The sequence below is a fragment of the Camelus dromedarius genome, chromosome X (assembly GCF_036321535.1).
Source record: "Camelus dromedarius isolate mCamDro1 chromosome X, mCamDro1.pat, whole genome shotgun sequence".
Taxonomy (NCBI): Eukaryota; Metazoa; Chordata; class Mammalia; order Artiodactyla; family Camelidae; genus Camelus; species Camelus dromedarius.
Genome location: NC_087472.1, coordinates 91,615,625 through 91,628,259, shown reverse-complemented (window position 1 = coordinate 91,628,259; position 12,635 = coordinate 91,615,625). Strand labels below are relative to the sequence as shown.

The 12,635-nt window shown below is 44.1% G+C and overlaps 1 protein-coding gene and 1 pseudogene across 1 annotated transcript; both read left to right on the top strand.

Annotated features, from left to right (window-relative positions):
* The first annotated feature begins 354 nt into the window (after positions 1-354).
* LOC105089303 (melanoma-associated antigen B3) lies at positions 355-3,462 on the top strand. Its single transcript, XM_031446518.2, has 2 exons — positions 355-396; positions 2,393-3,462. Exon 2 carries the CDS (start codon positions 2,422-2,424, stop codon positions 3,460-3,462), a length of 1,041 nt encoding a protein of 346 aa, XP_031302378.1. The 5' UTR covers positions 355-396; positions 2,393-2,421.
* A 6,891-nt stretch (positions 3,463-10,353) lies between these two features.
* On the top strand, positions 10,354-11,046 carry LOC105089296 (melanoma-associated antigen B4-like; annotated as a pseudogene).
* Positions 11,047-12,635: the final 1,589 nt, after the last annotated feature.

Below are 12,635 nucleotides of genomic sequence, written 5' to 3'. Positions count from 1 at the left end.
AGTGCTAGTGAGAGGAGCTCTCCCCCAAAGAGGGAGGCTCACAGGGTAGCAACCGTATCCTCAGGGAGAGAGGGTCACAAGCAGGGTGCCCTGACTTCCCCACTAGGGAGTCAGGAGACGAGGGCTTTGTGAGCTGGAGGACTCGGGTCTGTAGAGGGAGAGCTTCCTGGCTCTGATAGGTGGCGCACGGAGGATCCTGAGGGAGGAGCCTGAGGGACCGCCCACGGAGTCCACAGAGCCCCGCCCCTGCAGTCAGCCCTCAGAGACCGTGCGCCGCACAGCCGTGGCCGGAAGTGGCTCGCTAGTGACTTCCGCTTCCGGGGCTAGGGGGTCAGACGGTTGTGCACAACGTTTGTTCCGCGGAAGGTGGATTCTGAAGGCTGGTCTGAAGGCAAGGTGAGGGCCTGCTTGTGGACCAGAGAGTCCATTACCCACTCCCATAACCCAGGGGGCCCCACAAAGTCCCTTCTCTGTGATCAGCTGTGGAGATTTCCAGCAAAGCTTTTAGGCTAAGTTTTGCCTGGAGAGTCTCAGGGCAGAAAGCTTTGGTCTAAGAGAGTAGCCTCGTTTCTGCAAATCAAGGAAACCTAGGCCCTAACTAAAGTCAAGGGGAGGGTCCTGAATGCTAATGAGGGGTTCTCTCCCTGGTAGAGATGGCAACCCAAAGCAGCACCCTCAGTTCCTGGAGGCTCTGGGCAGAGGTCGTCACAAATAACAGGCCCTGATTTACCCACTAGGAGCTCAAGGAGCTGAAGCTTTGTTTGGAGGCTTGTGGACATAGTTCAGTAAAGGAAGGAGTCCCAGGCTCTGATAGACAGGAATCTTGAATGAGGACCTAGGGACCACCGATTCCAGAACACTGGGGTCCCGTCCCATAGAGCCCCGCCCCTGCTGTCAGCTCTTAGAGACCCTGTGCACTCGTGGCCGGATATGAGTCATCATGACTTCCGTTTCGAGTTTCCAGGAAGTGAAAACTTCTGTGTGAGGTGAGGCCTCTGGCCAGCGGCGGGTGGATTCCCAGGACTGGTCTGGAGTCAAGGTGAAGAATTTGGTGGAAACTGAGGGGGCCACACAAAGTTTCACTGCTGCTGTAAGCTCTAGGAAGCCCCAGTAGAGCCATCAGACTGAGTTCGGCCTGGAATGTGTTAGGGAAGGAGGGCCTTGATCTAGGGAGTAACCCCCGTCCTACAAATGGTGGATACGTAGGCCCTTACTGCAGTGAAGGTGAGGGCCTTGAGTATTAATAAGGGAACTTCTCCCCATTTAGGTGAGGTGTCACAGAGCAGCGCCCCTGTACTTACTTCTAGGAGGCTCCAGTTAGGGGTAGTCATATATAGAGGACCCTGACTTTCCCCTCTAGGGACTCAGGGAATTGAGGGCTTTGCTCTGAGGCTAGACTCCCTAGGTTATTGGAGGGACAAGTCCTACTGCCTACCCAGTGTTAAGGTCAGAGACATGAATGAGGACTAGGGGAATACCGACTCTGAAAAAATAGGATCTCATAAATTCTGCACCTTTTCTCAGAAATCCAGAATATCTGTTAAGCTGAGGCACTCCCCTCATTACTGTCTGGAGAGTCCCAGAGAGGTAAGGATGTTGGATTAATTGTCCACAATTTTGCAGAGGGAGGAGACCCAGGGCTTTATAGGAGTTATGGTGAGGACCCTGAATGAACATTGATGATACCCTTCACCCCACTAAAGAGGTGACAACAGAGAGTCCCTCCCCTCCTTGCTTGCAACACTGAGGAGCCCAGGCATGGAAGTCAGGTGTATGTGAACCATCCTTTCTTTTTGATGGCATCAGATTGGTGAGAGCCTTTGTCTGAGAAGAGATGCATCAGATCAGCAGAGGCAGATTTCCCAGGCCCTACCTAGAGCCAAGGGACCTTAAGTGAGCACTGGGAACCTCAACGGATACAGACAGAGTCCCATAGAGCTGTCAGCTGTGGGTGCCCCCTGGCGGGGGTGGTGGACTAAGATGCCCCTCCACCTCTCCTGAAGGCCTCCCAAGAAGATGAGGAGCTGGGTTTGAGGTATAAATTTAGAGCAGCACAGAACACGGGGCCCAGGCCCTGCCAGAAGTTGATATGATGGTCCTGAGTGTGAACTGGGGACCCCTGTCCTCCAGAGCAGAGGAGGCTCCACAAGAACTGGACTCGCCCACTGCTACCCTGAGCCTCAGCAAACACCGGGCAGAGCTGGCAGGCTACAGCCTGAGGCTCACTTTAATTATTTCCACAGAGTTCTCAGAGGACAGAGTGATCAGGAGTCCTGTGAGTTCCTAGAGTGCCTGTGCAGAAACCTGCAGAGCGGCCTTCTTAAAGTCAGAGTGGTTGGTACCTCCCTGCTGCGGGTGCTCACACTCCTCATCCTCTCTCCTCTCTGCCCAGATCACCTGCTGTGTCTGACCACAATCACCATGCCTCGGGGTCAGAAAAGTAAGCTCCGCGCCCGTCAGAAACGCCACCAGGCCTATGGTGAGACCCAGGGCTTGAGGGGTGCTCAGGCCACTGCAACCAAGGGGGAAGCGTTCTCCTCTTCACCCCCTCCTTTTGGAGCTACTACTCAGAGAAAGCGTGGTGCTGGGTCACGTGGTGCTCCCAAGAGGCCTCAGAGAGTTCTGCCCACCACCACTGTGTCTGCAGGTGTGTCTCGCACAAGATCATGCAAAGGAGCCAATGGCAAAATTGAGAAAAAGCAAAGTGCCTCTCAGGCCCTGCTTTCCGCTGTGCGGTCTCAGAGAGACCCTCTAAGCAATGCAACGCGCATGTTGGTGCAGTTCCTGTTGCACAGGTATAAAATGAAAAAGCCCTTTGTGAAAGCAGATATGCTGAAGATCATCAGTAAGAAGTACCAAAATCGATTCCTTGAGATCCTCGAAAGAGCCTCTTTCAGCCTGGAGGTGGTATTTGGTGTTGATTTAAAGAAAGTCAACCTTCCCAAGCATTCTTACATCCTTGTCAGCAAGATGGACCTCCCTCACAATGGGACGGTCAGCCCAGGCAAGGGGTTTCCCAAGAGCGGCCTCCTGCTGAATCTCCTGGGTGTGATCTTCATGAAGGGCAACTGTGCCACTGAGGAGGAGATCTGGAAGTTCCTGAATAAAATGAGAGTCTACGCTGGGAAGAGACACTTCATATTCGGGGAGCCCAAGAAGCTCATCACGGAAGATTTGGTGAAGCTTAAGTATCTGGAATACCGGCAAGTGCCCAACAGTGATCCAGCTCGCTATGAGTTCCTGTGGGGTCCAAGAGCCCATGCCGAAACCAGCAAGATGAGAGTCCTGGAGTTTCTGGCCAAGATTAATCATACCATCCCCAGTGCCTTCCAGTCTTGGTATGAAGAGGCTTTGAAAGATGAAGAGGAGAGAGTCCAAGCCACAGTTACGCTAAAGGCTGACACCAGTGCCGTGGCCAGTGGAAGTTCCAGTGTTATGTCCAGCAGCAACTACCACCCCTAGTGAAGTTGAGGCAGATTCTGCACTTTGTGGTTGAAGAGAGCAGTTAATGTTCCAAGTAGTGGAGGGCTGTGTGTGACTGAGGGAACACAGTGTATAATCCCTTTGTCTTCCTCTTCTATATGGGGAATTGGGAGATATTTGTGTTTTGGTTTTTTTTTTTTTTTTGCTCTTTGTCAAATGTTACTCCTAGATGAAGATTTAGCTAGCATTATCATCTAAGTTTCTGAGTTATATCCATCACACATACTGTTGTTTATCAGGCCTCAGAGTAAGAATTTTGCTGTTTTGTAAAAGAAATTGAGATAACTTCCATCTTACTTAGTAATCTGGTGCAAGATAACATGGCATTGCAATGTGCATTTCCTTGAAAATGTGAAAAAATGTAGCAGTAAAATATGTGGCATCGAGAAATACAGAAAAAGTAATATGGTCACTATTTGGCTTCCTAATCCCTTTCATTTTGTGTTTTAAAAAATTATAAATAACAGTATGTGCTTGGCTAATTCTAAATGTGGAATTAAATCATAATAAATTAGACCTCACGCTCACAGGCTGATTTATTTCCGAAACATGAATTGAGTATCTGCTCTTAGAAGGCTCCATGCTAGTACTGGGAAAGCTGAGGAAAAGACCGAGCCACTGACCATAAAATCACAGAGTCAAGAAGCAGCTGTCATGTAAGGAAAATGGTGATACATACTCTAAGATCAAAAGGACAAATGAAAAGGCAGGATAAGAAAGGAGAGAGGTGATTCCAGATGATAGCATCGGCAGTCAAATGTAAAGTCCCTGATGCAAGGCAGTGGTGGGCTTTGGGAAAATCGGAGTCCTTCAGTGGGAGGTAATTATGAGTTAGGGGCATGGTGGGCTGGGTGAGGCTGTGATGATCATGAGCGGAGCTGACTTCTCAGATGGTGGCCCCATAGTTGAAAGACAAAGCCTAGAATGGGAACCTGCCCTTGACAGTTACAGGCCTACCTGATTCTGTTGTGCTTTGCTTTATTGCAGTTCACAGATACTACTTTTTTTATTTAACAACTTCAAGGTTTCTGTCAGCTCTGCTTTGAACAAGTCTCTCAGTGCCATTTTTCCAACAGCATTTGCTCACTTCATGTCTCTGTGTCACGTTTTGGTAATTTTCACAATATTTCAAACCCTCCACCAGCAAAAAGGTGATGATTCACTGAAGGCTCAGATTATGATTAGCATTTTTTTTGCAAAAGCCTTTTTAAGTTAAGGTACGTACATTGTTTTTAGGCATAATGCTATTGCTTGCTTAATAGACTACAGTAGAGTGTAAACTTAATTTATAATAGCACTGGGAAACCAAAAAATTCTTGTGACTCACTTTATTGTGACACTTATTTTATTACAGTGGTCTGGAACCAAACCTGCAATATCTTCGAGGTAGGCCTGTACTTTAGGGATGTGGGTAAATCAGAGAGAAATCACCCGAGACAGGAATGGAATGTGTCCTGTGCTCATGTCCCAGTGCAGGTGAACATTGTGCATGTTAGATGTTTTTTTCACATCATCTCCAGGGAGTTTTTGAGAAGGGTGGTACTCTCTTGAGGTGGGATGCCCAGAAGCTCCTGGACTGGCACTTGTTGTCCTGGTGGGGGAGCCAAAGCCCACTCCATTAAAAAAAAATCATTCAAATTAGGTTATCTTGTATATAATTTGGCAAGCTCTAGGCAAGGTCTAGATTTTTGTGGGTGGTTAAATGAATCAAATTAGGAGAGTTTATAGGGAAATGCAACTGAGAGGGAGGTACGTTTTTTGTCCTTGAAACATGTTTTAGAGCTTTGTGTCGCATTTGCTGAGGAAGTCTACCTTATGTCAACATGGATTGACATAGTTTAATGAGGAAATAGTTTTTCTTGCTAAGCAGTATTTTTCCTGGGAGGGGTTCCTTTGTCCTAGAACCCTGCTTAATTCTCTGGCATCTTCTTGGATTTAAAATTAAATCTCAGTGTAGTGGGTTGAAACTCCAGGGGAAAAATTAATCATAGAATAGGCATCCTTTTAAGTCTGAGTGTAGGCCAGGCAATGGGCTGGGTACTTTACAGGCACTCTGTACAGTCCATCAGTCCCCAAGACAGAGCATATCAAACCCATTTCACAAATGAAAAGACTGAGGCTCATAGAGTTTGGGAATGTACCCAATTTCACACAGCTGTTAAGTGACAGTGTTGGAACTAGACCCCTGGCCTGAATTAAGTCTGAAGAATTAACACTTCTCCACTCCTTCCAGCCTGAGGCCAACTTAATTCCTTAAATCACCTTCCTTCTCACTACTCTAAAATATCTCAGGTGATAAAAAGAAGGGCCCTGTGCCCAAAACACTGGACTGGAATCCATAACCATAGCAATAAGGCAATAAGCATATCAAAATAATTAAGAAGTATGAATAAAGGAGAGAAAGATAATGTTCAGTGACAATATGATAATCTACATATCCAAACTCAGATAACCTCAAAAGATCAGGGGCTTGCAAAATCATGCTGGACAGCCCCTTGCATTTGGAAGTTGAATCTATTCAAAGAGAAGTTATATTGAAGGCTGTCTGGCTGGTAAATAAAAGGGATAGATCAGTGTACTTTTTTTTCTTTGACAGCACATCCATCCTGGAGTCTCTGCCTTGTGTTGGAGTGTCCCTATCTCACATCACTTCTGGGGCAGGGGCCCAGGGTTTGCCGTAGGGAAAGTGGTCAGGAGTTTGCAGGGATATGGCGTTTCAGAGGAGGCCTTTCATCAAAAAACAGAAGCCATGATGAAGGGCCCCTTGTAGGAAGACTGGGGAGAGCAAAATGCTGGGCCAAGTTGTCAGCCTGAGCAGGCCCTCACTTATTCTTGAGGGTTCTCAGGGACTTAAGAGGATGACTTCAGGTCAGCAGAGGGAGGAGTCCCAGTCTCTGCCACATATGACAGAGAGAACCCTGGACGAGGAATGAAGGAAGCACTGCCCTCCCAGAACAGTGTGGCCCATAGACTCTTGACCCTGCTGTCAGCCCTCAGAGTCCCCAGATAGCCTCAGCAGGATGTGGCTGAACCTGATTTCCACTTAAGAGGTCAAGAAGGTGAAGACCTTAGTCTGAGGCTGGCCAACTCAGGTCAGTAGAGATAGGATTTCCCAGGATTGCCAGGAGGAAGGTGAGCACCCCGAAGAGTTCTAGGACCACCAAACCCAAATTGTGGAGACCTCACAGAATCCTCCCTGTTGTCATGACAGATCTTGGTGTAAATGTTAGGCAGAGATGGCCTCATATCCTCTTCAGGGATAACAGAACAATGAGGAACATGGTTTGAGGGGGAGGTCCCAGGTCAGCAGATTGAGGCCTTCACATGGGTCAGATTTAGGATGCTGAGTTAGAACCCTGAGTGGGCTCACCATCATGCAGTCTCAGCCTGCTTCATACAGCTGTCACTCATGGGAGGGAGGCCATGGCAGGTGTGGCCAAATAAGGCCACCCTCACCTCCTTCTATTAGATCTCAGGGAGGTAAAAGCCTTTCCCGGAGGAAATGGCCTCAGATCAAAAGAGAAGAGCCTCAGGCCCTGCCAGGAGTCCAATCAAGGAAAATGAGTGAGGACCCAGGGGCCCACCCACTCCTGAATAGCCAGGGGAACAAAGAATCTGGCCCTGCTCCTGCACTCAAGACTTAAATCCCCAGGGTGGGATGTGAGGCTGAGCTACCGGGCCCCCATCAGTTTGGTTTTTTCTTTTAATATATTTGTATTGAATTACAGTCAGTTTATAATGTTGTGTCAGTTTCTGGTGTACAGCACAATACCTCAGTCATATAGGAACATACACACATTCATTCTCATATTCTTCTTCACCATAGGTTACTACAAGATATTGAATATGGTTCTCTGTGCTATACAGTATAAACTTATAAGCTTGTTGTTTATCTACATCATTTTTTAAAATTTTTATTTTAAAAAGCAGGTTTAGGTTCACAGCAAAATGAAGCAGAAAGTACAAAAAGTTCCATATACCCTCTTACTGCCTCTCCCACTATCAACATCCCCCACTGCAGTGGGATATTTGCTACAATCTAAGAGGCTACATTGACACATCATTAGCACAAAAAGTCCATAGTTACAATAGGCTTCATTCTTGGTGTTGTACACTCTGTGGATTTTGATAAATGTATGACGACTTGTAGCCACCATTATAGTATCATACAGAGTAATTTCACGTCCCTAAAAATTCTCTGTGCTCTGCCTATTCATCCCTCCCTCCCCCCAACCCCTGGCAACCATTCATCTTTTTAATTTTTCTATACTTTTTCCTTTTCCAGAATGTCATATAGTTGGAATCATGTAGCCTTTTCAGATTAGTTTCTTTTACTTAGTAATGCATATCTAAGGTTCCTCCATCTCTTTTCATGGCTTGCTAAATCATTTATTTTTAGCACTGAATAATCCTCAGTTGTCAGGATATACCACAATTTATCCATTTACCTGCTGAAGGACACCTTTTTTGCTCTTGAGTTTTGGCAATTATGAATACTGCTATAAACATCTATGTGCAGGTTTTCGTGTGGACATAAGTTTCCAACTCATTTGGGTAAATACCAAGGAGCATGATTACTAGATTGTAAGGTGAAAGTTTGTTTAGTCAGTTTTAAAACAAACAACAATTCTTTGAGGTATGATTAACATACAAAAAACTATGCATATTTAATGTATACAAATTGGTATATACAGGAGATATGTACCTGTGAGACTATCATCACAATTTATGCCATAAACATATCCATTACCTCCAAAAGTTTCCTCCTACCGTTTTTAATTTTTGTGATTAAGTACACTTACCATAAGATTTAACCTCTTAGAAAAATGTTTGTGTATAGTACAATAATGTTGACTGTAAGCTCTATGCTGGATAGTAGATCCCTAGGACTTATTTATCTTACATGACTGAAACTGTAACTTTTGACTAATACCTGCTCATTATCCCCCTTCTCATAGCCCCTGGCAACCACCACTCTACTCTCTGCTTCTTTGACTTTGACTATATTAGATTTGTCATATAAATATCATGCACTATTTATCCTTCTGCATCTATCTTATTTCACTTTAGCATAATGTCCTTCAAACTTATCCATGCTGTCCCAACTGGTGAGTTTAGCTTCTTTTTAAGGCTGAATGATATTCCATTGTATGTAAATTTTACACTTTATTTAGCCATTCATTTGTCATTAGACATTTAGGCTGCTTCCATGTCTCGGCTATTGTGAATAATGCTGCAATGAATATGGAAGTGCAGATTTCTCTTTGAGGCCCTGATTTCAATTCCTTTGGATAGATATCTAGTAGTGGGATTGCCAAAAGTATCATATTTTATTTTTGATTTGTTTGAGGAAACTCCATACTGTTTTCCACAGGGGCTGGACCAATTGACATTCCCACCAACATTGTAGAATGTGTTTAATTCACTAAGAAGCTTCCAAACTGTCTTCCAAAGTGGCTATTCCATTTTGCATTGCCACCAGCAACAAATGGGAGTTCTTGTTGATCCACATGCTCACCAGTATTTGGTGTTGTCAGTCCTTTGGACTTTGGCCATTCTAAAAGGCATGTAGTGGTATCTCATTGTTATTTTAATTTGCAATTGCCTAATGATACATGATGCTGAGCATCGTTTCATATGCTAATTTGCTATCTGTGTATCTTCCTTGGTGAGGTATCTATTCATATCTTTTGTCTATTTTTTTTTACTGGGTTGTTGATTTTCTTCTTGTTGAAATTTAAGAGTTCATTGTATATTTTGTATAACAGCCTCATCAGATATGTCTTTTGCAAAGATTTTCTCCCAGAATGTAGCTTGTCTTGTTCTCTTGACGGTATATTTTTCAGAGAAAGAAGTTTTGAGAGAATGAAATCTAGCTTATCAATTATTTCTTTCCTGGATCCCCATTACTTTTTATATGAGGTCTAGAAGGAGGTGAGACCCTTGATCTGAAGGTCTAGCCACCATTCAGGGGAAGGAAAAGTCCATGACCCTGTGTGATATCCAAATGAGGACACTGAATGATGGCTTAGGACAGAGAGGTACCCATAGGGCTGTAAGTGCTGGGTGCCCCCTGATAAGAGTGGTGGGGTGAGGCACTCCCCATATTTCCTTCTTGACAGTACCAGGGAGATTTGGGGTGTCAATTTTAGAGAAGAGGACAGAAGAGGTTCCAGGCCTTGCCAAGAGTTGTCATGATAATCCTGAAGCTAAACAGAGAGGACTCCCTACACTGAAAAACACACGTGGCCCCACTACCATTCATACTGTTACCCTAGTCAGTAAAAGACAGGGCAGACAGGCTGCAGCCTAAGACTCACTGTGTCTCCACTGGGTTCTCAGAGACAGGTGGACCAGGAGAACAACAGCCTTGTGGTTTCCTAGAGCAATGCCCTCAAGGAAACCTGCAGAGATGGACTTGGTTAAAGCCTATGTTGAATCACCCTGCTGAAAATCCTCATACCATCTCCTTCTCCCATATTCAAGTGCCAGTATCATCTACACTCCTGCCTACTGTTCCTGATCACAGTCATCATTCCTTGGGGGTCACAAGAGTAAGCTCAGTGCTCATGATAAATGCCACTAGGCCCAGGATGAGATGTAAGATCTCAAGGGTACTTAGACCAGTGCAGCAGGAAGAGTCCCCCTTCTTTTCCTCTCCTGTTTTGGGGATGCTCCCTTGGATTCCCCTATTGGTGAAACTCCTAGGAGCCTCACATATCCCCATCCACCATCATTATTTCTCAGCTATTCCATGCACAAGTTCTGAAAAAAAGATGTTAAGAGCCAAGGTGAGAAAGTGCAAGTTCCTATGAAGCCTCAATCTCCACTGAGAGCTTATTGAAAGATCCTATAACCAGAAAGGCAGGGATGTTGATACAACTCCTGCTGCAGAGATATAAAATGAAAGAGTCCATTATGAAGGCACACATGCTTAAGGCTGTCAACAAAATGCACAGGGAGAATTTCCCTGAGATCCTCAGGAGAGCCACTGAGCGCATGGAGCTGGTCTTTGGCCTCGAGCTGAAGGAAGTCAAGCTCAGTGGTCACCCCTATAGACTTGTTAACAAATGAGAAATCCCCATAAATAGGAGTCTGAGCAGTGACTGGGGACTTCCTAAGAATGGGCTTCTGATACCTCTCCTGGGTATGATCTTCTTGAATGGCAACTGCACCTCTAAGTAGGAGACCTGGGAATTCCTGAATATTCTGGGTGTCTATGATCGAAGGAGTCACTTCATCTTTGGGGAGCCCAGGAAGCTTATCACAGAAGATTTGGTGCAGGAAAAGTACCTAGAGTACCGCCAGGTGCCCAACAGTGATCCTCCCCGCTATGAGTTCCTGTGGGGCCCAAAAGCCCACGCTGAAACCAGCAAGATGAAAGTCCTGGAGTTTTGGGCCAAGGTCAATGATACGGTCCCCACTGCCTTCCCAACCCATTATGAAGAGGCTTAGAGAGATGAGGAAGAGAGAGCCCGAGCCAGAGCTGCAGCCAGGGATGGCCCTACTGCCACGACCAGTGCGCGTTCCAGGGCCACATCCAGCCGCTCCTCTCACCCCTAGGGAGGTCTGAGCAGATTCTTCACTTTGTAGTTGGAAAAGCCTGTTAACCAGTGCTCCTGGTATGCATGAATAACTTGTTAACTTTTTTTTTGTGGTAATTTTCAAGTGTTCCCTGCCCCCCCAACAGAAAATTTATTTGATTCAGAACATAAGTATATGAATCACATGGATCACTCTATTATTGTTGTTTATCAGGTTTAGAAGTAAGAATTTTGTGTTTTGAAATACAAATTGGAAATTCTTAAATCTTAAATGTGATCCAGAACAAGATTGCATGGCATTGGAATAGGGATCTCCTTGGTAATGTGAAAGAACCACACACTAAAATAGGATAAGAAAATAGAGAAAAAAAGTAAAAGTTGGTCAATTAAGGGTTTGGTTTACTCCATTCAGTCTTTCTTTTACTAAATTTACAAGAAATATACCTGCTTTTTTTAGATTATTCAAGAAAATGTGAGTTTATGGGAATGTAAATTGATGCAGCCAGTATGGAAAACAGTAGACAGGTTCATCTAAAAACTGAAAATAGAACTACTATATGATCCAGCAATTCCTCTACTGGGAATTTATCTGAAAGAAATGAAATCAATTGTAATTTGAAAAGATATCTGCACCCCATGTTCATTGCAACATTATTTACCACAGCCGAGACGTGAAAACAACCTAAGTGTCCATTAATAGATGAATAGATAAAGAAAATACGATACACACACACAATTGAATTTTATTCCATCATAAAAAAAGAAGGAAATCCTGTCATTTGCAGCAACATGGATGGACCTTGAGGGCGTTATGCTAGGTGAAGTAAGTCAGATAGAGAAAGATAAATACTATATAGTCTCACTTGTATGTGGAATCTTTAAAAAAAAAGTGAACTCAGACATAGGGAACAGATTGGTTTTCAGAGGGGATGGAGAATGGAAGAAATGGGTCTAAGTGAACAAAGGGTACAAACTTTCAGTTATAAAAAAATAAGTCCTGGGGATGTAATGTACAGCATTGTGACTATAGTTAATAATACTGTATTCAAAAAGGTGATTCACAATTTTTAAAGGTTATATTCCATTTATAGTGGCAAAAGACTGGCTATATTCCCCGTGTTGTACAATATATCTTTGTAGTTTATTTTATACATAGTGGTTTCTACCTCTTAATCCCCTACCCCTCCCATGCCCTTCTCTGCTTCCCTTTCCTCATTGGTAACCACTAGTTTATTCACTATATCTAAGAGTCTGTTTCTTTTTCATTGTTGTCTCTAGTTTATTTTATTTTTTAGAGTCTACATATATGTGATATCATATAGTATTTGCCTTTCTCCATCTGATGCATTTCAGCACAATAACCTCCAAGTCTATCTGTGTTGTTGCAAAATGGCAAATTTTTGTTATTTTTATGTCTGTATAGTATTTCATTGTATATATATATATATATATATATATATAACACACACACACACACACACACACACCACCTTCTTCTTTATCTAGTCATCTGTTAATGGGCCATTAAGTTGCTTCCATTTCTTGGCAATTTTAAATAATGCTGCTATGAACATTAGGGTGCATATATCTTTTCAAATTAGGGTTTGG